The sequence below is a fragment of the Anas acuta genome, chromosome 27, assembly GCF_963932015.1.
Source record: "Anas acuta chromosome 27, bAnaAcu1.1, whole genome shotgun sequence".
In the NCBI taxonomy this organism is placed as follows: domain Eukaryota; kingdom Metazoa; phylum Chordata; class Aves; order Anseriformes; family Anatidae; genus Anas; species Anas acuta.
The window spans coordinates 2463379-2490161 of record NC_089005.1 but is presented as its reverse complement, the minus strand read 5'-3'; the positions used below and the strand labels follow the sequence as shown (position 1 = coordinate 2490161).

General features: G+C 45.2%; 2 protein-coding genes and 1 long non-coding RNA gene across 3 annotated transcripts; 2 read left to right on the top strand and 1 right to left on the bottom strand.

Moving 5' to 3' along the window:
- The first annotated feature begins 1223 nt into the window (after positions 1-1223).
- Positions 1224-5608, top strand: NEFL (neurofilament light chain). Its single transcript, XM_068662470.1, has 4 exons — positions 1224-2322; positions 2706-2830; positions 3689-4011; positions 5051-5608. Exons 1-4 carry the CDS (start codon positions 1267-1269, stop codon positions 5218-5220), a joined length of 1674 nt encoding a protein of 557 aa, XP_068518571.1. The 5' UTR covers positions 1224-1266; the 3' UTR covers positions 5221-5608.
- A 5317-nt stretch (positions 5609-10925) lies between these two features.
- NEFM (neurofilament medium chain) lies at positions 10926-15588 on the bottom strand. The gene is made up of 3 exons (XM_068662353.1): positions 14465-15588; positions 14123-14247; positions 10926-12890 (listed from the first exon to the last, which is right to left on the bottom strand). The coding sequence occupies exons 1-3, from the start codon at positions 15524-15526 to the stop codon at positions 11534-11536; spliced, it is 2544 nt and encodes an 847-aa protein (XP_068518454.1). The 5' UTR covers positions 15527-15588; the 3' UTR covers positions 10926-11533.
- Positions 15589-15824: 236 nt separating this feature from the next.
- Positions 15825-25259, top strand: LOC137845330 (uncharacterized). The gene is made up of 3 exons (XR_011090169.1): positions 15825-16231; positions 18685-18785; positions 24843-25259. It is a non-coding gene; the product is annotated as an uncharacterized lncRNA (long non-coding RNA).
- The last annotated feature ends 1524 nt before the right edge of the window (positions 25260-26783 follow it).

Genomic DNA, 26783 nt, shown 5'->3' with positions numbered 1-26783 from the left:
AAAATCTCATCAGATTTACTGTGAGGTAGCGATGCATGTCTTTATTTGTTCTTTGCTTACTTAATTCTCTCCAGCATGAGCTCAGATAAAAAGAGCTTATACCTTTGTATCTTTGATGGAAACTACCCTTCACAGGTTAACATTCTTTATATTCAAGTATACTATGACCTGTGGAAATGACAACACACAACAGGTAACGTTGTGCCTGAGAGCACTAGACTATAGAAGGAAACATGATGAAATCCACTCTGTCTTACTTTTATTAGATGATTCATATTAAGCAAGCGCATCTCTGTACCCAAAATATTTGGGTACTACTGTAATTAGTGACAGTCAGCTTCATTTACATATATTACATGTATTAAGTTATCAACACCTTTTGGAGCATCCCAAAAAATGTTTTGGCAACCTTACTTTTAGATGAATCTCTACTGCAATTGGTTTTACTCAATCGGTGGCTAATAATCTGTATCATCTGTAGCTGCAAGGCAGCTGTCCAGTTTCAGTATCCACTGTAGTCAGGTTATGAAAGATTAAGTATTCAATCCCTGTTGTCCACATCTCAAACTTGCCTCCACAGAATTTCAAGAAATATAGAAAGCAAAGCTAGATGGCTAGACATTTACTTCTTTCCTGCTCTAAGAGCAAACTACACCTCATATTAGTTTCTTAATTCGTGTAATTACCTGGTTATTAAGAACCATTTGTGAGGAGATACATAGTGAGCACAGCAGGAGCTTGAAGAGCATACGCACCTCGTGAGAACTGCAAATAAGCTAGGAGAAAAAAATGCTATTTAGACATGTATTCTAAGCTTTCTGAGGTACAGGTGAGTGTTGTAAACCCCCAGCCCCACCGATAACCCGAGCCCTCCTCAGGCCCTGGCTATGGCGGGGGTTTACAACAACCCCCTGCCACCTCCCTCAGGGGGCTTTGGGCGGGAAGGGGCGACCAGGCGCAAAATGGCGCCGCGCAGCGCCCTAGGGCTAAACCTGAGGAGGTCGTGAGGGAACGCAGCCCCGAGGGCACCCTGCCTACCTCAGACCCACCCGAGGAGGGACAAACGAGCAGTGGGAAGCCTCGACCACAGCCCCCTCGCCTCCAACCCCCCCGCAGAGCCGCCCTGAACCAAGCGGGGCCGTCCTTCAGCCGCCGCGTCCCTCCCCGTCCCCGCCTGGCGGCTGCGCCAGCCCGTCCTCCCCGACAATAAATAGGGGCCGTCGGGCGGCGCCGAGCCGCAGAGCAGTCGCTGGCCCCCCTGCAACCATGAGCTCGTACGGTTACGACCCGTTCTTCCCCTCCTACAAGCGCCGCTATGCCGACAGCTCGCGGCTCCACGTCTCCACGATGCGGAGCAGCAGCGGCGGCTACAGCTCGGGGCGCTCGGCATATTCCAGCCTCTCGGCGCCCGTCTCCTCCGTGTCGGTTCGCCGCAGCTACGCCGCCTCCAGCGCCTCAGGCTCCCTCCTGCACTCGGTGGACAGCCTCGACCTGAGCCAGGTGGCGGCCATCAGCAACGACCTCAAGTCCATCCGCAGCCAGGAGCGGGCGCAGCTGCAGGACCTGAACGACCGCTTCGCCTGCTTCATCGAGCGGGTGCACGAGTTGGAGCAGCAGAACAAGGTGCTGGAGGCTGAGCTGCTGGTGCTGAGGCAGAAGCACGCTGAGCCATCCCGCTTCCGAGCCCTGTATGAGCAGGAGATCCGTGAGCTGCGCCTGGCTGCTGAGGAGGCGACGAGCGAGAAGCAGGCGCTGCAGGGCGAGCGGGAGAGCCTGGAGGAGACGCTGCGGGGACTGCAGGCCCGCTACGAGGAAGAGGTGCTGAGCAGGGAGGATGCTGAGGCCAGGCTGCTGGAGGTCCGCAAGGGCGCCGATGAGGCAGCGTTGGCTCGGGCCGAGCTGGAGAAGCGTGTGGACAGCCTCCTGGATGAGCTGGCCTTCCTCAAGAAGGTCCACGAGGAAGAGCTGGCCGAGCTGCAGGCTCAGATCCAGTATGCTCACCTCTCCGTCGAGATGGACGTGTCGGCCAAGCCTGACCTCTCAGCTGCGCTGCGGGACATCCGTGCCCAGTATGAGAAGCTGGCGGCCCGCAACATGCAAAACGCCGAGGAGTGGTTCCGCAGCCGCTTCACCGTCCTCAGCGAGAGCGCTGCCAAGAACACCGACGCTGTCCGTGCTGCCAAGGACGAGGTGTCCGAGAGCCGCCGTCTCCTGAAGGCCAAGACGCTGGAGATTGAGGCCACCCGCGGCATGAATGAGGCGCTGGAGAAGCAGCTGCAGGAGCTGGAGGAAAAGCAGAGTGCTGACATCTCGGCACTGCAGGTGAGCACAGGCTGTCTTTCAGCCCACAGCACCGCTTGGTGCATAACGCGGGGGTGGTCTTGGGTGTACTGTGGTGAGCTGCTGTCAAAAAGGTAAATGAATGCTCCAAAAAGCATAAGGGGAAACAACCTAGATGCTAAAATGAAGTATATTTAACCCTTGTGAATGCTTCAGTCTTTAAGTAGTGGGAATTGGGTGCTTAGGGTTGTGGTAGGGTGCAGAGGGAGGGGTGGGGAGGACCTGCTGGGGAGCGGTGTGAGGGGGCTGACAGTCTGCTGCAGCAAGGTTAAGCTGCAAGGGCTGCAGGAATGCCTTGGCAGGTGGCGTTGCTAGACAGGGAAATCCTGAGGCTTGTGCACTGTCAATGTTCTTGCTTCCAACAGGATACAATCAACAAATTAGAGAATGAGTTGCGAACCACGAAGAGTGAAATGGCTCGGTACTTAAAGGAATACCAAGACCTGCTCAATGTGAAAATGGCCCTGGATATTGAGATTGCAGCATACAGGTATGATAGGGAGGATGCTTAAATCAATCTTGGATCAGGTTCCCCTTTTTCTATAAGAGAACTGTTTTTGTTCCTCTAGCTGAAAGTATCAGAGATAGCAGAGTTCAATCAGATTTTCTTAAATGTCTTGCATGGAAAGAAGCAGTGCTTTTAAGTAAAGCTTTCTCTAAGCAAAATCTGCACTGTGTAGCAAATACGAGTATTATAGTATGCATATACAATGCTGTACTCATAGAGCAAAGAGATCCCTGAGCCTAAAGCCTGTTTTTAGATCAGTAAAACTCCTTAAAACAGGCAGCTATGTTTTCAGAACTAGAAATCCCTTACACGTTTTCAACAATGGGATTTCTCTCTAATTGCTTAGTAGGAGATTACTTGTGAGTTCTTTCACAGAATAATTGCTTTTAAATAACCGTTCAATGTTTTAACCCAGATAGTGATAGAAATCATAAATGCTGAAACAGTTTCTGTGAATGCCACAGAGGGAAATACCGAAAGTGGTTAGGTGTTAGACAAGGTTTACAGGTGTAACATGGAGTTGTTACGTCTGCATTGTTCTCTGGAACTTCACAGGTTACCAAAATACAGATGTATCTTTACCTTCTGTAGAAAACAAATCTTGTTTTTTTTACTACTTCTAACAAGTACTAATTCCACAGTAATACACAATTTAAATTTAATTTATACCAAGAAGACAAGAATACTATTATTCATTATGTATTTGCACTCTAGGTAGTATGCAGTCCCTAGGGCATGTGGCTGCTCAAAGCATAATAATGGTACACTTGTCCATAGCTGAGTTTGCTGAATACCACTGCAGCAGAGCTAAGATGCTTGCCTTTTTTTTTTTCCTGCTAGAAAACTGCTGGAAGGTGAAGAGACCCGACTCAGCTTCACTAGCGTTGGAAGCATCACCAGTGGCTACACCCAGGCTGCCCCGACTTTTGGCAGGTCTGCATACAGTGGCCTCCAGTCCAGTTCCTACCTGATGACAACCCGTTCCTTCCCCACCTATTATTCTAGTCATGTCCAGGAAGAACAGATTGAAATAGAGGAAACAATTGAGGCTGCTAAAGCAGGAGAAGCCAAGGCAGCCCCAGCAGAGGAAGGTGAGGAGGAAGAGAAAGAAGAAGGTGAGGAGGAAGAAGCAGGAGGTGAAGAGGCTGAAGAAGAGGAGGAAGGTACTTAGTTACTTTCAAACCCCTCTCTTCCATGTTTCACCCTGCTCATATGGGATAAAACCCAGAAATCTTAGGAACTAGGCTTAATTAATAGGCTTTTCTCACTGACTATTAACAAGCATGTGAGATCAAGCATGTAGCATTTGAGCAAGTACACCTGGATTTAGAATAGAAGGTAAGGTAAATGTTTAGTGCCAGGAAGATTTTAGGACTGGTTCTAGCCCTTTGGAAACTGCTGGCTGTTTCTCATTCTTACAAAACTTAATGCAATACTTTAAAAGCAACTAATGCTGGCAGCAAGCAATATGTCTATTTCAGACATCCTTGAATGAATAGCAAGAACATCCTGAAATAAATACTAATTCCCAGAGTAGCCTAGGATAATGGGAACATCACCTGATGTCTGGATGTAAGCATTGGGTTCAGTGGACAGCAGCTCCTGTTCCCTGAGGTCTAGGTAGCTTTCTTGTTTTCTTCAACCAAAGTATATGCCACTTGCTGTCCCCCAATTTACTTAAACTCACCTTTTTAAAATGTAAGAGCAACATTATAGCTCTGAAGGCTTTAACCTAAATGTATCTGAAATGCATTGGTTACCATTGGGCTAATTGAGTTTAACATGATTAATTATAATTTTATTAATAAAATCAGATCATAATGGAAGTACAGCTAAGAGCCAATTGAAGGATAATAGCAAGAGTCCTTCTTGAACTCAGATCTTTGAATAAGGTTTAAAGCATTGAATCTACAGTTAATCACTATTTTTCAAGACTGATTTCTAAAAGACCTCTAAAATATTTCCCTCCCCCTGAAATTTAGAATAAACTGGCTGTGTAACTTTGTCAATCACCTTAGAAGTCCTAGATATGTTGCTGCTTTCATCCAGAAATCAGTTGCTAGAGTCATGAAGTTTAGGTTGGCTGTCATCCAAATGGATGGAGATGAAGGGTGCAGGTATGCTGGCTTCTGTGGAATTGGGGCTAGGAACTAGTCTGAAGCAGTGTAGGAGATGAGAAATGTTTCTTCTCGCTTTTCAAAGGTGCGAAGGAAGAATCTGAAGAAGCCAAAGAGGGTGATGAAGAAGGGGAAGAAACAGCAGCTGAAGAAGGAGAGGAGTCTCAAGAAACTGCTGAGGAAACTGGTGAGGAAGAAAAGGAAGAGAAAGAGGCAGCAGGAAAGGAAGAGACTGAAGTGAAGAAGAAAGCTTAATTTCTAAGGCAGTCCAGCTTTCTCATCAAGTTAAACTATGATTGACTGAGCTAAAATTGCAGTCTCACATATTTAATTCAGTGACCACTGAGGTTTAAAGTTAATGATCTATGATGTTTCTCTATGCGGAGTATCAGTATGCTTGCAGAGCACCCACTGGCTTGCTCCCTGAGTGCTGCATGGTCTACACGTATGAATTCAGGGGTTATGTCCTATTTGGGTGATTCAGAATCTTAAAATTCTAAAAGGAAAAAATAAGTCATGGAATGAAAGTTATCTTTAACTTGCATTTAAAATAATTATGGAAACCTTGGGTGGGCAAAATGGAGGCTTCAATAAGTATGTGCAATAAAGCTAGTCAATAAAGTTACAGAAATGCTTACACAGATTCCTTGTAGTATGTGTCCTTTGTCATTAATGCACTTACAAATGATAGATAAAGTGGTGTATTGCACGCATCTTTCAAGCCTGTTGAATGATTCTGTCCCAAGCAGATACATTGGAGCACTGATATGTGGATAAAGCAATAAGGGCATTTGTTTGTGCTGTGGATGTATGTTCACAGGACATTTTAATTATAAAAATACACCGCAATCTGAATGGGCTGTTAGCTTTGGATTTGCTAGTCTTGTATGAACAAACTCTTGTCTTATGGAAGAATTCTAATTAATATACAAACTGATACTGGTGAAAAAACACTGGGTAGATTCAGTGATGAAAGGGGAAAATGACTGCTGACAAGGTTTGGAACAAGGTCTGTCTTAACACCTTGTTGTAGTTTCTTTGTTTTTAAAAGATGGGGGTGTGGCAGTCTCTGACAATTGAGTGGGAGCTGTCTTCCCCCAGTCTGCTGTCTTAAGTTCTATCACTATGGACTTGAGGCTCATTCTCTACTGATAATTTATCAGGGCCTTTTAAAGTTTTCAATATGAACCGAAGAAAAGTCTCACAAAGTGTGATCAGGCACAAAATAGGAACAGCTCACAGCAGCAAAGCCTGGCAATTCTGAAAGAAATGCCAAGCCTGAGCCTATTTATTTTCAGTTAGCTAAAGTTGATGCCTATAACTTAACCTTGTGCCAAGACTGCAAATTAAACCATTAAAAATATGCTTCTACTTATGTAAAGCTAGAGTAGAACAGTCATCATGGGGCTGCAGCCTTCTCAGACACGTTTAGCTAGATGGATTTTTACGTAACATTCTGGGGTACCTTTTAATTTTCTACGCTGACTTCATGACATTGTCTGATTTGCATTGGCTCTCCTCAATGACTATTTTCAGAGAGAAGTATTTTATACAAATTTTAGGGATGTTCCAAAAGCATGTACTGCTGCTTAAAGAGTTATAAAGAAGGCGGATGAGGTAAGTGCTCAAGGCAATTCTTTCCTTCTGTGATCCCATGAAAAACAGCAGGAGAAAGGAAGCCTTTGGCGAAACTGTTCAGGAGACAGAGCTTTGTACTTGTATGGAGTAATTCAGTAACTTGTTTTCAGAGAGTCCAGACAGCATTTCTGAATACTGTTTATTTATTTGTTTTTATTTTTTCTTCTTATTTTTTGTATTTTTGATGCTTTTGAGAACCAGAAGGCAAGTAAGCAAATCATACCCCTTTTTCTTCAACAATCTCTTTTAAGCCTTTCTTCCACACCTCCCCTCTGCTTTCCATAGAGGCTTGTCCGCCTCTACGGAGAAGAGTTTTCTGTGTTTATGCAGACTCACCAGGCAGATGTGGGTGTCCCCCCAGCAGGTACTTTTGGTGCCATGGACAAGAAACCCAGCTGTGCCACTGGCATCAAGCTTTGCAGAGGGGCCAGCAGGGTGGCAGAGCTGCTCCTTTTGGTATGTGACACCCCCAGCTCTAACGCAACACAAGGTGGAGTGCAGGAGATGGCACCTGGAAATTCACCAAAGTGCCCTATCAGAAAATGCTTAGCGTGGCACTTTAGGAAGAGAGAAGCTGCTCCTGCAGAGCAAAAAGCATGCTATGTGCCAGATCAGAGCTCATCACAGCCATTAAAGCCAAACCACAGTTAAAATAGATCAGCATATATTAAAACCACTGCCCCTATCCTCCTATTCTCCAAGCACTGCGCCTCCTGACTTTGCAATATCTGATTTTGCTTCTTATCTCATGTCTTCTCCTGCAGATGAACCTTTTCTTCACTTAGTCATTTGCATCCCTTTCACTTCTGGGAAGCGACACAGCTTGCGGCTTTCCAAATCTTGGCAGCCAGGCTGCTAAGGGATGCTCTCAAACCAGCACAGTCAGAGGGACACCAGAAAACAGAGTCCTCCCTGCAGTGTGTCTCGGCCCGCTCCCCGCTCCCTGCGTTATTTTTAATGCATTGCAGCTAAAGGAGAGATTTCACGACTCTTGTGGGAAATGTGTGAGTCACAGCCGTGGCAGTGAGCTGCAGAGGGTTACAAGCTGTAGGGGCCATCCGGCCTGATTTGTTACCCCCAGTCCTGCCCAGCTCCTGAGGGAAACTGGAGAGAGAGAGGGTGGAAGCATGCGTCTGTGTGCCGGGATGCTCTTGGGGTTGTGGAGATCCTGCTGGCAACACTTGCTTTACCTCAGAAAATCCAGGAGCTGGCTTTGACGCAATGCAGTAAAAGCAGGCAGAGGGAGACACGGTAGAAACTTTAACCCAAGTTGCAGCTGCGAGTAAAGCAGCAAGGCTGTCCTTCCTCTGGCCTTCAGGCAGATGGGGTCTGCACCAGGCCGAGATCTTGTCAGTGGGAAGACAAACACGAGGAGGTCCTAAGGGCTTTTCTTCTCCACACACACTTCCCCTTCTACCTGGCAAGAGGAAAAGTTTTATGGGTATAATACCCAGATTCTAAGAATTAACTTTTTGGTAACTGAATAATTGACAATTCATCATTTTCTGCCTTCCTGGCTTAACTGAGGGTGGTTCTGTCCCGAACAGAGAAGGGAAAAGCCCACTAGTGCATGGTAAAAGCACAGACCCTGATGTGTGGAGAAAATTCTAGTGCCTGACTCAGCACCCTGGCAAACGCAACCTATTTCTGTTTTATAACACTTCTGATTTTGTTTCTGCCTGGATTTTAGCTCTGGGATGCTGAAAATGTCTTAATCATAGCTCCTTCAACCTGATAAGGCACAAAATCCCCGTTTTAGAGCCCTCCGGTTCCCGAAGTCACAGGGGGTCTTGATGGCCCCCCGTAAGTCAAACACATAGATCTTCACAGATAGCATCCATTAATTGTTGTTTTTCCTTTTACAGAGTCTTTTGTACTGATTAATGTACTCCTGTGTCTGAAAATAATTAATCCCTTCAGTGGTTGTACACAGTCTCAAGAAATAATTGGTGCAGAACAGGCAAATAACATACTATTTATGCATCTCTGCCCTGGAATTATGCTATCTTTTGAAACTGTTTGATTGCAGATGTCAGTAGACAAAACCTCTTGGCAAAATTAAATATTAACCAGATCTTATAGTTTTATAAATATTTAGAAATGTGCTAACTGGTTGCTTATTTCTCTTAGGATTTGACGGAAACATTTGCAGTGGGAAATAGACCAAACTAAAAATAATAATAATAATTAAAAAAAAAATTGTATGTTAAAGCATACAGAGAAAAGAAGTGCAGTTGTGGATAATAACTAAAGGCTGAAATATGCTTTGTGTGGAAAAGGGGAGGAAGAGAGTATTTTGTAATATGCCAATGAGTAGCCCATGAGTTTGCCTTACTTCAATGGCTGTCATTTCTTTCTGTAAAACTCTGGTCTCTTGGCTGCATTTAGCAACACAAACATTAATTTCTAGGTTTTGTCCTTGTACCTGTCTCCTACCAGAACTGAAAAGAAAGCATAACTTAAAAAAGAGCAAGTCAGTTTGGGATCCCACCTGCACCTGTGTAAGCACACGTTAGCAAGATGTTTGCGAGTTTCTCACTGATGTCAAAATTTAATTAATTGTACAAGGTGACCCTTCTTTGTCCTGATGCTGAAGATGTCCAACTTTTCGTGCTGAGGGGTAGCCCATTGGCTTCACAATTCATGACATTTTAGCAGATTCTGGGAGCACTGATGGCAGGGGAGTGGGTCTGGGCTCGTTAACATTTTATTCATAAAGGTATAGATATTTTTACATCCATATATGCATGTAACTTTCACAAATAAGCTCGCTACAGAGAAGCTGCCATTTAATTTGCTTACTTTGCTTTAATTAAACGTCACTCAAGCAGCAATCTGTTGAGCACAGCTTTCCATTATTGATATCAGCAGGAGAAACATTCATTACTTTGCTACACAAAGGCATTCGCATTTATTTGAAAGACGTTTCTATTGTGGAGTTTTTACATTTTCTCCAGTGAAGAACATGAGTAACCCTTCCAATTAAAATCTACTTGATCTTCAATTATTGATAGGGCAAAGAATTGGAAAGCTTATGCAAAGCATGGATTTTGATCAGACCCTCTATTAGTCAACAGCTTTCAGAACAGTTCATACACCAAACCCAGGCAGCTGAACAAAAAAAAAAGATTTGCATTTCTTTGCTATTTATGGCATGTAAAGCAGTAGAAGCAGTCTTTGTTTTCCTTTTAAAATGCAATTGAAATAAACATAATCTTAATCCTATAATAAGACATTATTACCCTAGTCGGGGCCCTCCTCTTTTTCTGTTTGTGTCAGCTATCTCTATTTAATTTCCGTGGATTGGGATTTTAAAGGGCCTTTTTACCTGGCTTTCTTCTTAATGAAGCCAACCTGCAAATGGTAGTAGACATAGGCCAGCATTTAGAAGGCCTTTCTATTGGAAATTATATAAAAACAAAAAAGCTTTAATTTGATTTTATTTCTCAGTCATACCAGGTGTGATCTGAACTCTACTTAGCCTCAGTTCAGGCTGTGGAATGGTTTCCTTTCTACAGTTATTTTAAGGTGAACAAATATGTAAAAAAAAAAAAGAGTCAGGGATATTTTTGATGCCCAGTGCAATGTCATCTCTGGGACAGTTTCCTTTTTCTAGGAAATTATTTGCCCTCAATTTTGAGTTTAGAGACAGATTTCCTTGTGGATCATTTGAGACAGGGAGGTGATGAGAAGGACGTTCCCACAGAATTAAGGAAGGAAAGGAAAAAATAAAAGCTGCTACCTACTACCTTTTTATGAATACATAGTGTCAGGGCTGAGATGATTTAAGTGAGCAAAGACCCATTAAGTCACAAATGTGTGTCACAGAAGATAATCATGACCACTTGTGATTAACAGGTATGGTACTGTCTCATGAAAGTCAAGGAATGATCTGGAAATTACCCCATCTTTAAGGCTTTCCTTAAGCATTGAGACCAGTATGCAGAGCCAGCCCAACACTTTCACAAGTAATACAAGCAGGATTGCTCAGACAAGCTGAGCTAGCAGCACGTGGCTTAGAGACCCCTTCCCCTATTAGCAAGAGGGACTGCAACCCCTCCAAGCACCAAAAGGCCAACCCCTAGAATTCAATAGATCCCACTTTTCTCTAGAAACCAGGGCATATGGCTCATATTTGCTTAAACCAGCTCAAGTATTAGTATTACTTAACCATGCTGTAGGAATTTGTTTTCTTAATGAGAAAATGCAGAGAAGGAAAAGCTCAAGTGCCTTTTCAACCCCCCCCCCCCACCCTGCTGGTCAGTATGAATACCTTATTTGAGGGAAGGGTTTGAGTTTGAAGAGAATCACCAGACAAGTCATGTTTTCAGTATTGACCTTTATTGAGCAAGAACTGCTGTGACGGTTTTACATCAAACAACAAAAGGTTGCGTACTGTGCATGTCGACTAGGTTCTCCCATGAGCAAAAGTCCACCCTAATTGCACCAGTGAGGTAAACATAATTATTTATAAGTAGCTTTTTTTTTTAAGGCTAGGAGAGTTCTGGTTCTCATGAATATTCTAGTACTGTTTTCTGTTTGTTTTTGGCTCAGTTTGTTCTTTGCATAATACATCTTAAGTCGTTCCTCAGATATGTCCCTCCAACAGCTCAGGAAATTCAAAAGCTTCCTTTGCACATTTCATCTCATGCACTATTATTAGTATTTTTTTTTTTTAATTTTTATTTTTTATTTTAGTTCCCCAAGCTCTGTGGAGGGAGTACATCTTGAGCCTGCATGCATTCCCCCCCCCTCCCCTATATTGCACAAAAAAGTAAAATACTGTGTGTCTGGAGCCTCCATGAGAGAACCCATTCTGCTTTAAAGCCGTCACTCACATGCATTTTGCAGCTGTCATATGGCTTAACCTTTTGCACCGACCCAAGCTCTTTGATTTTTTTTTTTTTAATTTAGCTATAATTTATTTAATTCACTCTTTCATCTCTTTTACTACAGCATGTGAAGTAACTTTCTCCACTTTCTTGGTGGACACTAATTTCTCCTCAAAGCTTTCTTCATGTTCCTCTACCTTCTGAGTGACTGTCACAGACTTCGTGATGTATGTGGTTGTACTGTCCCCTCCTTCACTAATGATTTTCTCTGCTTTTTTGGTTACTACGATTTTCTCACCCTTATCGTCAACTGGACTCACGTCTAGGCCATTGGTGACCACCCCCTTGTCTTCCTCCTCCTCTTTGGATTCCTCCTTCTTCTCCTCCACCTCCCCATTCACTGCAATGTCTTCTTTCCTGGACTCCTTGGAGGCCTCGACCTCCGCGCTAACTTTTGTTACCTTTGTGACGGTGACGGTCTCCTCCACCGCGGCCTTCTCGTCTTTGACTGGGGAAGCTGGCTTCTCCGGAGAGCGGGGCTTCTCTGGGGTCGCCGGCTTTTCTGGAGAGCGGGGCTTCTCCGGGGTTGCTGGTTTTTCTGGAGAGCGGGGCTTCTCCGGGCTCGCCGGCTTCTCCGGGGTGACTGCTTTCTCCGGGGTCGCAGGCTTCTCTGGGCTTGCAGGCTTTTCTGGGGTGGCGGGCTTCTCCGGTGTCGCAGGCTTCTCCGGGGAGGTTACCTTTGGTGTGGCTGGCTTCTCTGGAGATGCTGCTTTCTCTTCCTCCTTGGCTGCCTTCTCGGCACCTTTCTCCACTTTCTGTTCCTTTACTGCTTCTGCAGCAGGTTCTTTCTGGACTCCCTTGGCCGGCTCAGTTACAGGGGATTTAGGGGGAGATTTAGGGGGTGACTTTGCGGGAGGTGTTTTGACCTTCTCGACCTTTGCTTCTACCTCTTCAGCTTTGCCCTTGGCCTCAGCTTCTTCCTCCTCTTCCTCAGCCTCCTCCCCTTCTTCCTTTTCCTCTATCTCTTCTTTTTCAGAGCCTCCTTCTTCTGCTGCATCAGATTTCGCAGCTTCTTCTTCCTCTGCCTCTTCCTCCTTCTCCTCTTCCTCAGGTGCAGCTGCCTGTTCTGCAGCTGCCTTCTCAGAAACAGCTTCTTCCTCTGCAGCTTCTTCTGCCTTCTCCTCCTCCTGTTCTTCTTGCTGGGCCTTCGCTGCCATTTCTTCTGCAATAGCTGCTAGGGCATCTTCCATTTCAGACTTCTCATCCTCTACTTTTGTCTCTTCAATGATTTCTTCTACGAATTTGTGCTGGACCTTCAGCTTTGGTGGTTCGATTTTTGTTTTCTGTATTTTGGTTGATGCTATTGTGACAGATGGTTGTCTGTGTGTGAATATGGGCCCAGTAATGCTTCCAGAGAAGGCACTGAATCTTGTCTCTTCACCCTCCAGCAGCTTCCTAAAGGAGTCAGGAGCAAGAAAAACAGTGAGCACAGAAACTCAACATAAGGGGCAGCTATTAGAATATCTCCCTCTGTCAGCAGGATGAAAACAGTTTTGCAGAATATGCTAGAGCTGATCAGCACAATCCATCGCTCACAGCCTGAGTTCTGCTTTCCTCAAATCAGTTCTTTCAGTAAATTCATATTTAGCAAACACCTTCTGGCTTGCCTTGCATGTGGCAAACATGCAACCGATCGGCCATAGGTGGTAATTCATCTTTAGCATCAAGAACTCAAGCTGATCAGCTGCCTGGGCTGCATTATGACTCAGGTGAACTGAGAACTGAATGCAGCCAAAGGTCCCAAACTAAATATTGTCTCTTTCAAAGCCAGCTAGAGCACGGCTCTAGTGCAATAGTCTGGGCATCCATTCTTCTTGTGTAGCTTTGAAAATAGGAGGTTTCAGAGACTTTGGTTTATTCAAGTGATCTTTGGCAGCAAACAGCTATAGACCCTAGGGAACCTGTGTTTGTCTGAACAGCCTCAGGAATTTAAAGGGATTTGAAGATGCTTTCTATGTTGACTTTTCTTGTATTCAGAGGCATGTTTTTCATCTAAGCCTGTGACCCAGAAAAATCAGTGGTTCTGATTAGAGTTCTGAAGTGATGCAAAAGAGCCTAAAAAAAGTCTGCCAGGTGATGGCAATAGCAAGCAGTTTTCCTGCTCTAGATTAGAGTGGATGCGAGAGGAAAGTTGAGCAAGAAAAGCAAAAGTGTTTCTGACAAGCAGATTCAGTCCCTGCCTGAAACTGTGATCAAGCAAGTACACCGTCTCTCTCAAGTGATAAAAGGGAATTCAGATGACAAGCACCACTTGCTTGGCATATGCAAAGCAAGCAGGAGTTAAAAATAAGCTTGTCTTTTGCTTCGTCTTCTGCTTTTGTAAACAAGGGCAGAATGCAGCACCAGGGTGCCACTGCACTGAGTCACACCATCCTGGTGTCACTGAGCGCACCGGGAGCTTCGCCACTCATTACCAGCAAGCTGGTCCCCAGTGAGCTCTGCCTCCTTACTGCAGCCCTTCCAGGGTCTGCCTAGATTTGGAAAGGCTTGCAGTAATTTAGTCAAGCCCTAATTTGAGTTGTGTTCACTGCATGCAGCTATTTCTCATCCGTGGTACGGCTTCTCAGAGCAGCAGCATCTGCAGTGCTATTAATATTCCAGACATGTCTGCAACGACCCTACTGTACCTGTACGCAGCAATTTCAATATCCAGGGCCATCTTGACATTGAGGAGATCCTGGTATTCCCTCAGGTGACGTGCCATTTCCCACTTGGTTCCCCTAAGCTCATTTTCCAGCTGATGAATTGTGTCCTGCAGCGGAGACAAGAAAGCCCCTGTGACAAAGCCACACACGCTGAGAGCAAGAGAAGTTCAGGACTGACTTTTAGGAACATGCTGACAGGACCCCAGACCCCACAGACCCCCCCCTTCTCACCAGCACCGACCCCGCACCACACTCAGCACCCAGAAGGTGGCTCCATCTCCCCACAACACCCCCACCCCTCCATCCCCAACCCCCCCCCGGCACCTGGTAGGTGGTGAGGTCGTTGTTGTGGCGCTCCTCGATGTCACTCAGCTGCCTCTCCAGCGACTCCTTGGTGCCACGCACTGACTCCAGCTCGATGCTCTTGGACTGCAGCTGCCTCCGGTACTCGGCGATCTCCTCCTTGGCGGAGCGGATGGCCTCCTTGTTCTGCTCGGCCGCCTCCGTCAGCTTGGCGTAGCGGCACTTGAACCACTCCTCGGCCTGGTGCATGTTGTGGTCGGACTGGCACTCCAGCTGGGCGCGGATCTCCTTCAGCGCCGTGGTGAGGTCGGTCTTCAGGTAGTCCTTCCTCTCCACCGTGGCGTGGGACGCCTGCAGCTGCGCCAGCAGCTCGGCCACCTCCTCCTCGTGGTTGCCCCTCAGGAAGGCCACCTCGTCCTGCAGTGACTGCACCTTCTTGTCCAGCTCTGCCCGCATGAGCGAGGCCTCCTCCATCTCCTTGCGCAGGGCACGGATGGTGGCCTCCGTCTCGTCACGCAGCCTCGCCTCATCCTCGAAGCGCTCCCGCATGCGCTGGATGTCCTCCTCGATGTGCTCCGAGTCCAGCTGGATCTGCGCCTTCTCGTGGCTCACCTGCTCCAGGGCTCCTCGCAGCTCCCTCAGCTCCTGCTCGTAGGCATCGCCCAGCTGCGCCCTGCCGGCGTGCTTCTGCCTCAGGGCCGCCAGCTCCGCTTCGATCTCCTTGTTCTGCTGCTCCAGGTAGTGCACCTTCTCGATGTAGCCGGCGAAGCGGTCATTGAGCCCCTGCAGCTGCTCCTTCTCGTTGGAGCGGCTCAGCTTCAGCTCGGCCGCCCCGTTGAGCAGCGACGACTGGCTCACGTCGAGGCTGTCGGCGGAGCTCAGCACCGTGGAGCCGTAGGGGGCTCGGGAGGCTCCGAGGTTGGGGCGCTTGTAGGAGGACGACACGGTGCTGCCGGAGCCCCTCGACCACGACTGCGAGCGAAAGCCGCTGGACGGGGAGGCGCTGGCACGGCTGTAGGTGGCCCGGGTCTCGGTCACCCGCCGGTACGAGGGGTTGCCCAAGGGCTCCATCGTGTAGCTCATGGCTGGGGACACTCCGGGGGCAACACGGCGCTGCTCCGCCGCCCGCCGCCCCTTATAAAGCCCCGGCGGCACAACGTGGCCGGGGGGGCGGCCTCCCCCCGGCCCTTCCCCTGCTCCGCCTCCCCGGCTCCTCCCCTCCCTCCCTCGCTTCCCCCCTGCCCCGGCTCCCCCCTTCCCTCCCCGGCTCCCCCCTTCTCTCCCCAGCCCCTGCTCCCCGCTCCCGACCCCCCCCAAATCCCCGCTGCCCCCTCCCCGCTGCGCCCCTGCCCCCGTCCCCATTCCCCTGCGCCCCCGCTCCCCCTTCCCCTCCCCCGGCTCCCTTCTCCCCCTCCCTTACATCGCCGCTCTTTCTCTTCTTTTTCTCTTTTCCTTTTCCCCCTTTCCTTTCTTTTCTTTATTTCCTCTCTTTACTTTCATTTTCCGTTCTTTTCTTTCCTTTTCCTTTCCTTTCTTTCCTTTTCATTTCTTTTGTTTCATTTTGCTTTTCCTTTATTTTTTCCCTTTTTTTTTTTCTTTTCTTTCTTTAAATTTCCTTTCTTTTATTCTATTTCCCTTTCCCTTTCTTTTCTTTCCTTTTCCTATCCCTTTCTTTCCCTTTTCCTTTCCTCCTTTTTATTTTTTTTTTTACCTTTTCCTTCCCCCCTTCCACCCCTCCCACTCCCGCAGAGGCCATGGCGGAGCGCAGCGCCCGGCGGAGCCCGCAGGGTAGGGCCCGGGGCCGGGTCGGGACCGGGGCTGGGACCAAGACCGGGGCCAGAACCAGGGCCAGGACCGGGACCAGGACTGGGGACAGGACCGGGGCCAGCAGCAGCGGCTGCAGCACCACGGGCAGCTCCCGCATGGCACAGGGGGGTGCGCGAGCAGGGGGCAGAGGGGACCCAAAATGCCACCCCCCGGTGCCACCTCCCCTCTTCTCCCTTCCCAGGCTTGCTGAGACATTTGAAGGTCAAAAGTGGCCGGGGTTGGGGGGCTGGGGGTGCTGCGGGAGGCTTTGCGGCAAGGAGAGCTCTGCCTCCCCTTGGGGGCCAGGACAACCGCAGGAGGGGGGCTGCAGGGGGCTGGCTGCGCTCTGCCCTGCACCCGCTGCAGGAAACAAGAGTTTGAAAGCCCCCCCTGCACCTGAAATCCCTACTCTTGGTTCTCCCTTCTCTTCCTTTCTTCATCTTTTTTTTTTTTTTTTTCCTCCCACCCTCCTGGTTTCGTCTATCGCTTGGTGCATTGCTTAGAAGTGAATTCTGCTCGGAAACCTTGTTAAGAATTATGTTTGCGTGTTCCAATATACTTTCTAGGGGTTGCATGCAGAGACTAACCAGCATCTCGACTTTGAACTCCTGGATGGGTTACAGCTACATAGGCAATTGATTAGTAAGCTGCAAAGAACAGGGAAGAAAAAAAAAAAAAAAGCCCTGCTGGTGCTAGAAAAATCACTGCTCCAGCTCCACTGCAAAGCAAAGGAAAGCTGAGGGGGGTAGGTTTTAACTCCTCATTCAGAAAGGTGCTGAAAATGTGTCTGCCTTGTTCAGCAATCTGTGAATTTTGGAGGAGTTGATCTTGTTAACAGGCTAAATCCATCCCCAGAAAAGCCTTCCTGCCTTTAACCTGGGACATACACAGCTCCTGCTTTTGCTGCTGCTGTGTCTTCATCGTGGAGAGTTAGGGAAGTCCGAGGGACAGGGTTAAACTTTGCAAGGCACATGGAACATCGGACCTCTGCTGGCTCATTAATATGATGCTGTCATAGGACTGCAGCACTGCAGTCAGTGGAGAAGTCAGAATTATCCCCGGTATCCGCTGAATTGTATTTGCAAACACAGGCAGTTAGATCCTCTGTTTAACCTCTCTGGAGTTTTCTATGACAAGCATAGAGAAAAGATTATACCATAATTGAAGCAATCATGGATTCTAAATCTGTTCCATTTATTTTGGTAGAAGTTTTCTCCATAGGCAAAAAGCAGCTCTTTGGATTTGATTGGAAGTCAAAACAAAAATACTGTCTATTATAGCATCACATTTTGTTTCATTTTAGGGAAAAATATGTGTTATGATCTGGTTTATTACTCTTTTTTCCCTTGATAAGGAAAGAAAAGACTGGGGGGGGGGGGGGGGGAGAACATGTTTTATACATATGTAAAACTTACTGGAAAAGCAAACATATGGTTAACAGAGGTGCTCGGGAATTTTTATTATCCTTTTAATGTTCTGAAAACAAGTTAATGGAGTTGAACAGCAAGTGAGGAGGGACATACTGAACTTCGTAATAGAACTCCCTTTCATTAAATACAATTGAGGCATGGATTGTTTTAAATCCATTTACCCAGCATGCAAAATAAATTGTTGCTTTATAATCAAGCAGTGATAGCGTTCGGCTTATTCACTGCATCTAGAAATTCAGGCAGTGCAAACTTTTATAGAATACAATAATTTTCATAATACATATTGACTACCTTAAAAATCAGGGTATTCGGGTAAGAAAAAGTTTTTATTCACACAGGCATTTACAAGCATGTACAGAATTTCCTTCTGAAATAAAATACATCATTTTCATTTTAATCACAGTCTTGTAATATGCATTTCTGGCTATAATAAGATGTAGATGGACAGTGCTCCTGCTACATGATCCTGAAGGTGATCTGAAGGTTAGAATGAGTCAGGGAAATTAGTCTAAAATGCTGCCTTATTTCTGATGAGCATCTAATTCCTTTTTCCTTTTTATCCATATCAGCTTCTGGAAATTTTGAAATTAAGACTAATATTTCTGCTTATAGAGAACTTTTTCCCCGAAGTTTAACAAACAAGCAATGCTACTTTGGAGCAAACAGCAACATGATGTCTCATGCTTTGAAGCAAAGGCACGGAAGGAGCAGGCACTCACACCGAACTGCAAATCAGCTGCATTGAATTTAATCTTGATTACGCACTACTGACAAACCTGCAGTAAAGAAATACTATGGAAGGATGAGACTGAGTTCTGCAGCTTCCTTAAAAAAAAAAAAAGGAGACAAACCACAGAAGGCGGAGTTGCACAACAGCCTGACTGCTTCCAGATAAAGGAGTAAAAATACATGCAGTGACAATGAATTAACTTGAATATCTTTAAAAAAATGATAGTATCGGATGAGTAGAAGAAAAGGTGTTGGCTTTTTTTTTTTCTTTTTTAGGTTATGGAAAGACAACAGAATGAAGAGGATTGTGCAGAGAATGCAATGCAGTTGGTTGGAGCTATTAAAAACTATTTGTTAATTTAATGGGGTTTCTCTGGGTAAGTGGCCGCCTATTTTCAGTATAAGGCTGCTTCAAGCTTAAGCTTAAGAAATTTAAGCCTGAATAGGTATTAGTGCTATTCATGCAAGGAGAGCAAAGCATAACTTCAGTAGGAATTTTGTCAGACTGAAGGAAGAAGAAGGAAGTTGAAATTTGGCCCCTTTCCCATACTCCACACCACAGAGTAATGTAGATGGGCACGACACTCCACACCAGTGAAGTTCTGCTGCTTTGTATCAGCCAAAGACCTTGATGTCCTAGAGCCTTATTTGGTCATCATAAACTGGGAATAAATAATGGCCCAGATAATCAGCTGCCATAAATTGGTCTCGTTCCAGTGCAGCCAACAGAACAAGGACATTTCAGTCCAGCTGAGGAGATGTCCTAATAATATTTATATAGCGACAGCTATGGAAGAAAACACTTAGGTTTATGCACTAAGGGCCTAATCCTCTGTTGCTGGGTACCTGAACTCCTAAGGAAGCCCAGAGGTGATCAGCAGGCACAGAAGGAGCACATGGCTCTTGGCAGATTGAGCCATCCCATGAGCAAGAGGTTCTGGTGTTCAGTTTCATGGGAAGCTGCTCTTAGGGACTGCTTTGCAGCAAACAGCATTTACATTTCTTTCTTTCCTTGTTTTAATTTGTTCACAATCTTGATACTTGAAATATCAGGTCTTGTGTGGGGTTTAATGATGGGTTCTTGTGATCATCCACAAATTATCTTCAGCCTTGTTTGGGGATGTGCAATGAAGGGAAGGGGACAAAGTGAATGGGAGGGGACTCAAACATGAGCATCTTGCTTTGGCGTGGCTCAAACTTGCTGTCAGTGGTGATGAGGCCAGCTGGCCTGGCTAAGGCAGCTATGCCAGGCTGTGTGATAACATGCCACAGCACGATGCCTGATGGTACTATCACGGAGCACTTGTGCTTTGAAAAATTTATGTGTTTATTTTCCTTCTCTTCTGGACTTTCTCAGGACAGAGCTGTAACACAGTAGTAGTTGCCTAACACCATCTCACTTCTCATCATTCATGTTCAGCCAGAGGTTGTATTTCAGAACCTTAAATCAAACATTCCCAGCCACTTGCATTATTTTCTTTGTGCAGAAATGCTTTGTGTTGCATTTGAAGGTAATAAATTTCTGAAAGCACAGTCCCAAAGCAACATTTGCATTCAATTTATGAGTAAATGAAGATTCCATGCAAATTTCTACAGATCATCATTAAGCTCGTTTCTGCTATTCATTTTCCTGGATTTATTCACTGCTAGAGCAGTTAAAGTTACAGAGCTAAGTTTCTTTCCATATCAATACCAAGAATGGTTTCACAGCTAGGAGCATACTTCAGTAATTTACTGACTTAAAAAAAAGCTAAACATGTACCTTACCACCTACATTTTCCAGTGGTGTTTTCCTTGCATTTTTAAAACACTGCATTGCACACTTGTTTTATAACTTCTGTAATACATGTTCTGTAATACACCTCCTGCCTTGTTTCAAAGGGCCAGTTTTCTAGCTTGTGCAAATTCACAAAGAATCAGCCATGCCAAATGACTCCAGTGGAGGATTTAGCCTAGAGTTTTATGATTAATAACAGAAAGATATTCAAGAGAAGTTTCAGAACCTGCTGTAAATTAGTGCATCATTCTATGGCATTATATGGCATAGTGGCATTCACTTGGGTGAGAGGGGATGAGAGATTTTGTGCCTCTATCTCCATGGCAGCTATTCAAGTCTCCCATTTTCCACAAATATATTCAAGCAACGTATCAAGTCCTTGGCCAGCAAACCCTTGTCTAAGAACTGGATATTGAACTCAGTTTCACCGATTCTTCAAACTACTCTTGGACCAATTAGCTACATATGGGCGATTAACTTGCTGTATGAAAAGCAGATTCAGCATAAAAATGAACTCTGACCTTTCTTAATGACAATGTTTCTGAAGCAATGACCATGTACATTAAAAAGATATTGGAAATCTTGATTCCTATGAGAGAATTAATTGTAGATTCCCATATCAGAGAAAAAAAAACACAACAAAACAGAAACAAGCCTGCCCGGAACAGCTTCTTTAGGTAGAAAGAATTTGGAGGTGAAGGTTAATGAAATAGTCAGCAGTAAACATGCACCTCCTTAAAAAGGGAACGAGCTTAGATGACAACGCTGAGCCTCAGTTTCCTCTCCGGTGCTGTTCTTCCATAGCATCATTAGAAAAGAGGCGACCTTTGGTGCTATGGCCATAATATAATGCAGAGTGATGTAATGGATTTGGGTGCAGGATTGGATTTAGATGCTCTGCCCACATATTGGAAAATATTGAAATAACCTAGTAGCTATGAGACTTCTCTAAGGACTTCAGTCCTAATGATGCTTAGCGTCTTTCTGTTAATATTACTTTCTTTTAATCGTAATTGTACCATTTCATCACTGCCAGCTTTACACAAACATGGAATTAGCTGACGTGCCAACTGGGGGGACTGGGTTCAGGTGTGGCATGAATGAGCTTGGAGTCTGTCACGATGCTTCAAATGGCCCCTTGGCTGCAGAGAACATCCAGCCCAGCCTCTAACAAGATTTCAAGCATCTCCCTGGCCTGTAAAAAGGGTTCATAACAGAGATGAATCAGCAGAATTTATATGTTTAAAAACTCATGTCAGTGGGGCGCTGCAAATCAATTTGTCAGAGAGAACTGGAGGAGACGAGGGGTTCACAATGGATGTGTCAGGGTATCACTGCACATTTAGAGGTAAGAATAGCTGCAAGTCTGGAAATCACAACTGAGGTCCATTAGCTTCAATTGCCTTGCCAGTTTGGTTATAATTCAAATCAGAGCTTCTTGATCCTGTGCCGAACTACATACTGAATTTCACGTGTGACATCTTTGAAAAGCCATAACTCTAATAGGAATCATGTGCTGTTGAGGAAATGCAGTCTGCAGTAACCTGCTGTCTGTGGCCATAATGTTGAATTATAGGACTAGTGGGATGGCAGGGAGTGAGATGGGACTAGCTACGGATGTTCTCTAATCAATAGTTAGGAAATGGTTGATCTCGGGTTCTCCTGTCTGTCTTGGGTAATTTGTCCATGTTCAAATATTAAATCACCCAATTCTGCCTTCTTCAGAGCTGGGGGATTCAGGCATACAATGGCCCAGACAATGCAAAGGATCAGCTCTGAGCCACAGCCCAGTCGAAGAAAAACTCAAATCTAATTGGCTCAGATGAAAAGCAAAGGGAATAACACATCTTTGTTCCCTTGATGCTTCCACACTCTGCCTGGCTTTATGGCTCATTGGTCACTTTTCCTGTGTGTATTGTCTGATGCTTCAAACTGATCTATCCTGAAAGTGCCATACAGAAAATAGCACAGGTCAGGCTAGCAGCCTTTTAGTGATGAAGCGATCAAAAATAGCTCTTCCTACCTAGTTTTGAGAGGTTTTTTCCTAGCCTCCCCTTTCTAAAAATATAACGTTGAAAAGGCTACAGTGCTTCATTTTACGATCACTTTTCCTGAAGCTGTATGTGCCATATGACTGCCATAGGGCAAAACTATTCCTAGTGCTGCTTCCGAGGAATAACAGTGAAAAATTATTGCAGGCTGGAAATTAGAGAAAGTTAGCCACAGCCACGGCTACCTTTGACATCGGTTATCACAACACATTCATCATGCTAGCAGTTAGAGGCATTATTGGGGTAGAAGCCCCATTTTTCAAGACAGTGAGGTCTTGCCAAGAAGCACTGCCCGCTGTGCTAACCACAGAGCCTGTGTGCGACCTCAACCTACAGTTTTGCAAAACCCTGGGCCTAAAATAACCAAAACTCCTGGGGATTTTAACCCAGCAAAACTGCTGGTGGTGTGAACAGGCTGGGAGCTCTGTGGACATCCTGGCTCAGAGCCGGGGGACTCTTGGGCAAACTGGAGGCAAATATAAATCAGCATTGCTCCAGTAAGTTCAGAGAAATGCTCACACTTGCAGACATTTCTGGGGAATAAAACCCCTGATCTGGGAGGATTTATGTTTATAATGCTTGGCCCTAACTCTGCAGCCAGTTACTAGGCTATTTACGGCAGCTGTTCCTAATTAGTTTATAGGCATGGCTCCTTTGTATGCGTTTGGGTTTATCTCCTGTGTGCTGTCACCCTGCTTGTGCACTCAGCTTTACTTTTGTACTTGCAGCACAAAAAGCAACAGCTGCATCCTGCTTCTTCACCGTGACATTTGACTTTCCTTTCTTTTATTGACTTGTTTTTAGCTGAGGCAAAACAGCGCACTTAAATATGGATGATTCTTATTTCTAAAATAAAAGGCCTGATACAAGGAAACGTTCTCCCTGCTAGTCTAATTTGTATCTAGGTTAATTGCTCTCCTGGTGGATGTTTAATTGATTCACGTAAAGACAGCCAATGAAAGGCTCTAGCTCAGTGACGACTCCACATAACTGCAGTGACTCCTTTTTCTCTGTAATTAGCACTAAATGAGGAGCCCAACTTGGGGATGGCTACTGAGATCTCCAAAAGATCCATTTTTATTTGGATGCTGGATATAACAATAGTTTGTTTTTCTGATGCAGACCACTACAGTAAATGTTGAAATGAAAAGGTTTTTAGGTAAGAATGTTTTACAGCAAAATTAAGAAACAAGGGAGCATGAAAGCAGTCCTGCTTGGTGGACTTATCATGTGCAAAGCCTTTTTGGGTGAAGAATCTGAGAATTTTATGGTTTGAATTAGCTTATGAGTTTGGCTGAGGATCTCAGAGGAGCCTGTTCAATCTAGTCATTCTATGTTTCTTTGAATTACAATAGCATGGTGGCAATTTCATCCCTTAGGACTCTTTGCAGTGGCTTGCTTCAGCTTTCTGGCCTAACCAAGTGCCAGGTTCAGATTTTCCTCCAACAGTGCATCAAATATTGCTGGAACCACATGGTAAACTGCAAATGTAAAATTGCACGAGAGCATCACTCAAATACAGGTGTCATCCGTATCAACCAGACCTACTTTCTTGCTCGTGGTCACAAAAATGCAACAACAGAGCCTGCGTTTTACTGTGTCATCTTTTGAAACCGCTCCTCACGTGCCCATGGTCTGAGAAGACTGCCTGGTGCCTTTTGTGATAGAAACGTGAGCTGAGCATATCAAGTTCTTGTTCTCTGTTTGCGTTTAATAAGGAGTTATGGGGATGGACATGCTTTGTAAGATATTCCTTACATTTTTAAGACTGCATACAGAAATCTGAGCTGCTTTTTGGCCAGAAAGTCAGTTCAATTTCTCTGGCCTTATAACATCTAAAGAATATTCTTAGTAGAAATACCTATAAGCTGATTAGGAGGGAAGCAATAAATACAAATCAAATCGAATCACGCAGACACTCGCAGTAGGAAAATCAATAATTTTAGTAATACATTTTGCAAACTCATTTTATTGTAAAAAGAAATATATATAGCTCCTTAGACATCTTGATGAAGCAGGAGCTGCAAGTTCTCCTTTTTGTCTCAAGGTCCTCAGCTGCAGTAAAGCTCAGAAGTTTTTAAACAAGTTTAAAAGCCATGGTGCCAATTATACCAAGTAAAAGCTGGCGTGTGCAGAACGTGCACATAGGACAGACTAGCAAGGCCATCCATCCTGAAGGGATAGAGCAGAAGAGAGACATTTATAGGGAGCTGCCTGTGGCAGTTCTGAAATGATTCCATAATGTGATTTAAATGTGGAAAAAACAAAGGTAATTTTTAGTGCTTTTTTTTTTTTTTTTTTTTTTTTAAATCAGTGACTGTTCTAGACAACCATGCATTTGATTATATCAGTGACTGCATAAATCTGCAGTAAGACAGGAGCTTTTTTTCCATTTGGGATGGAAGGAAAGGTCATCAAAAATATGTTTTTTTCCTAAAATTGACAGTATAAAATGTAATTGTATATTCCTTGGGAGAATTATATTAATTGGAGTCCTTTTTCATTGCTTTAAGGCTCCAACATTTCTGCTTTTTGTGTATTTGTCTAGTTGATCTATCAGCATGTCTACCACTCAGACTTCTTTTCTTTCTCTCCCCCCGTTACAGATGAGTGTGGGAAGGACCTGCAGGGACAAAGAAGATATCTGCATACAGAAATTCAAATGATCTTCAGCAATGCCGTGGTCACAGTGATGCTGCAAGACTGTGACATGCAAATGTGGTGGAATTTGCTGCATTGCTTTTTTTTTTTTTCACTTTTTCTATTTTGAAACTTAAGATTAGCATTAGGTCTTCACCAACTGGCTCCATGCCAATGAAACGCACTTAGAAAACACTTTGAGAAAAGAATTTAAAGGCTATCACCTGTAAATTCCAAGGTCAGAATATTCATCATTGTCCTTTGAAATGCTCCTTGTATTAGCATTGCAGGTTGTGTCTGAAATTGCTAGGCTTAAAGTCTGAATGTTTTAGAATTAAAAAATAAAGCAAACAAAACTCCCCCAGCTGATCTCCTAACCTGATTTTCTTAAACAGCCAGTTGGAATTATTCAATGTTTGTGGAGAATGAGAGGAAGCTTTATCTAATAACCTTATCTCTTCTGATACGCCATTGTCTGCTTGCTGTACATCAATGCATCCATTTTTCCCATGTCACTGCCTTGAAGTGACCTCTCAATCATTATGCCAGCGGTCACAATTTCAACAAACATGTTCCAGTGACTTACACCTTTTTTTTTCTACTGATTTCTCCTATTTCAAAGCAGTGTCCCCTCCTACTGATAGCAGAGACAACATTCGTTCTGTCGATGCTGCTGTTCCCTTTTAGTGCCTCATTAAATATAATCATGTCCTGTTATTTTAGCTGTGTCCAATACTTATAATTTCATAATCTGAAATAGAGATCACACTGCGGCCTCAATTTATAGCAAATTCTGCCTTCCTGTAAAAAAGATTCTAGTGAGAAATGGCAAATTTGCAAGAAATGGCAGATTTGCAGCCTGTCTGTGATAACGTTTCTCACCTCTACTCCTCCTGAGCCACCACCAGCTCCTCTGTTTTGTCCTCAGAGTGGAGCTGATTGCTGAAGCCAACCAGGCAGCAGGCACTGCCCAGGCAGCAAAACACAGCTTGTCCTTTGAAAGGAATTCAATGGGGGCTTCCCTAAGGTCAGGCTCAGACAGCTAGTGAGGTTTTGTTGGGATTTCAGTGATCATTTCCAAGGTGGAAACCAATTGACAAAACTCACCTCTGGTACGACAGAGCTTGCACTGCCATAAATCATTCTCCTTAACTAGCTTCCCCCCGTTCAAAAGCGTTTTCTAAATGAAACGGTCTATTCTTGTATCTCTGCCATTTGTGGAATGCAACCTTTGTTTGCCATTTCACATTTGTAGAACATCCCAGAGCTATGCCATGCCCTTCAGGAGGGGCTGCGGTACATCGCATCTCACCAAAGCACACCCATCAATGGACTTTGACTTTCCTCGTGTCTCCGTTGGCATCAGGGACCAGCACAGCTCCTCCTGCTCATCCCAGGGAAAGTCAGGAGCAGATGGAATGCCCTTGCCAGCAGTGACACGCTGCAGAGCCGCAGTGTCCCAGGGGTGAGCTGCTAACGTCAGTGGCACCGGTGCGAACGAGAGCAGACGTGGGCCAGGCCAGCGTGCCCTGGTTAGCCCTGCGGGGAGAAAGGGAGGAGAACAGATCTCCTTTGAGCCAGGCGTGGAGGAGGACCTCACCTTGCACAGACCACGTAGCTGACCCTTGCCAACTCAATTCCCAATTTTTTCCACTAAGGCACTTTTCTCCCTATTATATTTCTGCCCCATCACACCAGCACTTGCTCTGCTCTCCTGCTCATTACTACTTGGGCGCCAGGAAGACCTGTTGAAACCAAACCCTTGCTGGTCATGTGTACACGCACACATCAGCCTCATCTTCCACTGATTCTGTTTTCTGTCTGCTAGAGAGAAGTGGAACCTGCATACTGCAATTCCTTAATTGCAGCACCCACCTTGGGCTGCAATTTGGCCCAATTATGCAGTT

Coding starts and splice junctions, on each gene's coding strand:
- NEFM (XM_068662353.1), bottom strand. CDS start 15,526: ATGAGCTACACGATGGAGCCCTTGGGCAACCCCTCGTACCGGCGGGTG. Junction 14,248..14,464: donor ACGACCTCACCACCTACCAG/GTGCCGGGGGGG, acceptor TCTCCGCTGCAG/GACACAATTCATCAGCTGGA. Junction 12,891..14,122: donor ATTGAAATTGCTGCGTACAG/GTACAGTAGGGT, acceptor TGACTCCTTTAG/GAAGCTGCTGGAGGGTGAAG.
- NEFL (XM_068662470.1), top strand. CDS start 1,267: ATGAGCTCGTACGGTTACGACCCGTTCTTCCCCTCCTACAAGCGCCGC. Junction 2,323..2,705: donor CTGACATCTCGGCACTGCAG/GTGAGCACAGGC, acceptor TGCTTCCAACAG/GATACAATCAACAAATTAGA. Junction 4,012..5,050: donor GGCTGAAGAAGAGGAGGAAG/GTACTTAGTTAC, acceptor CGCTTTTCAAAG/GTGCGAAGGAAGAATCTGAA.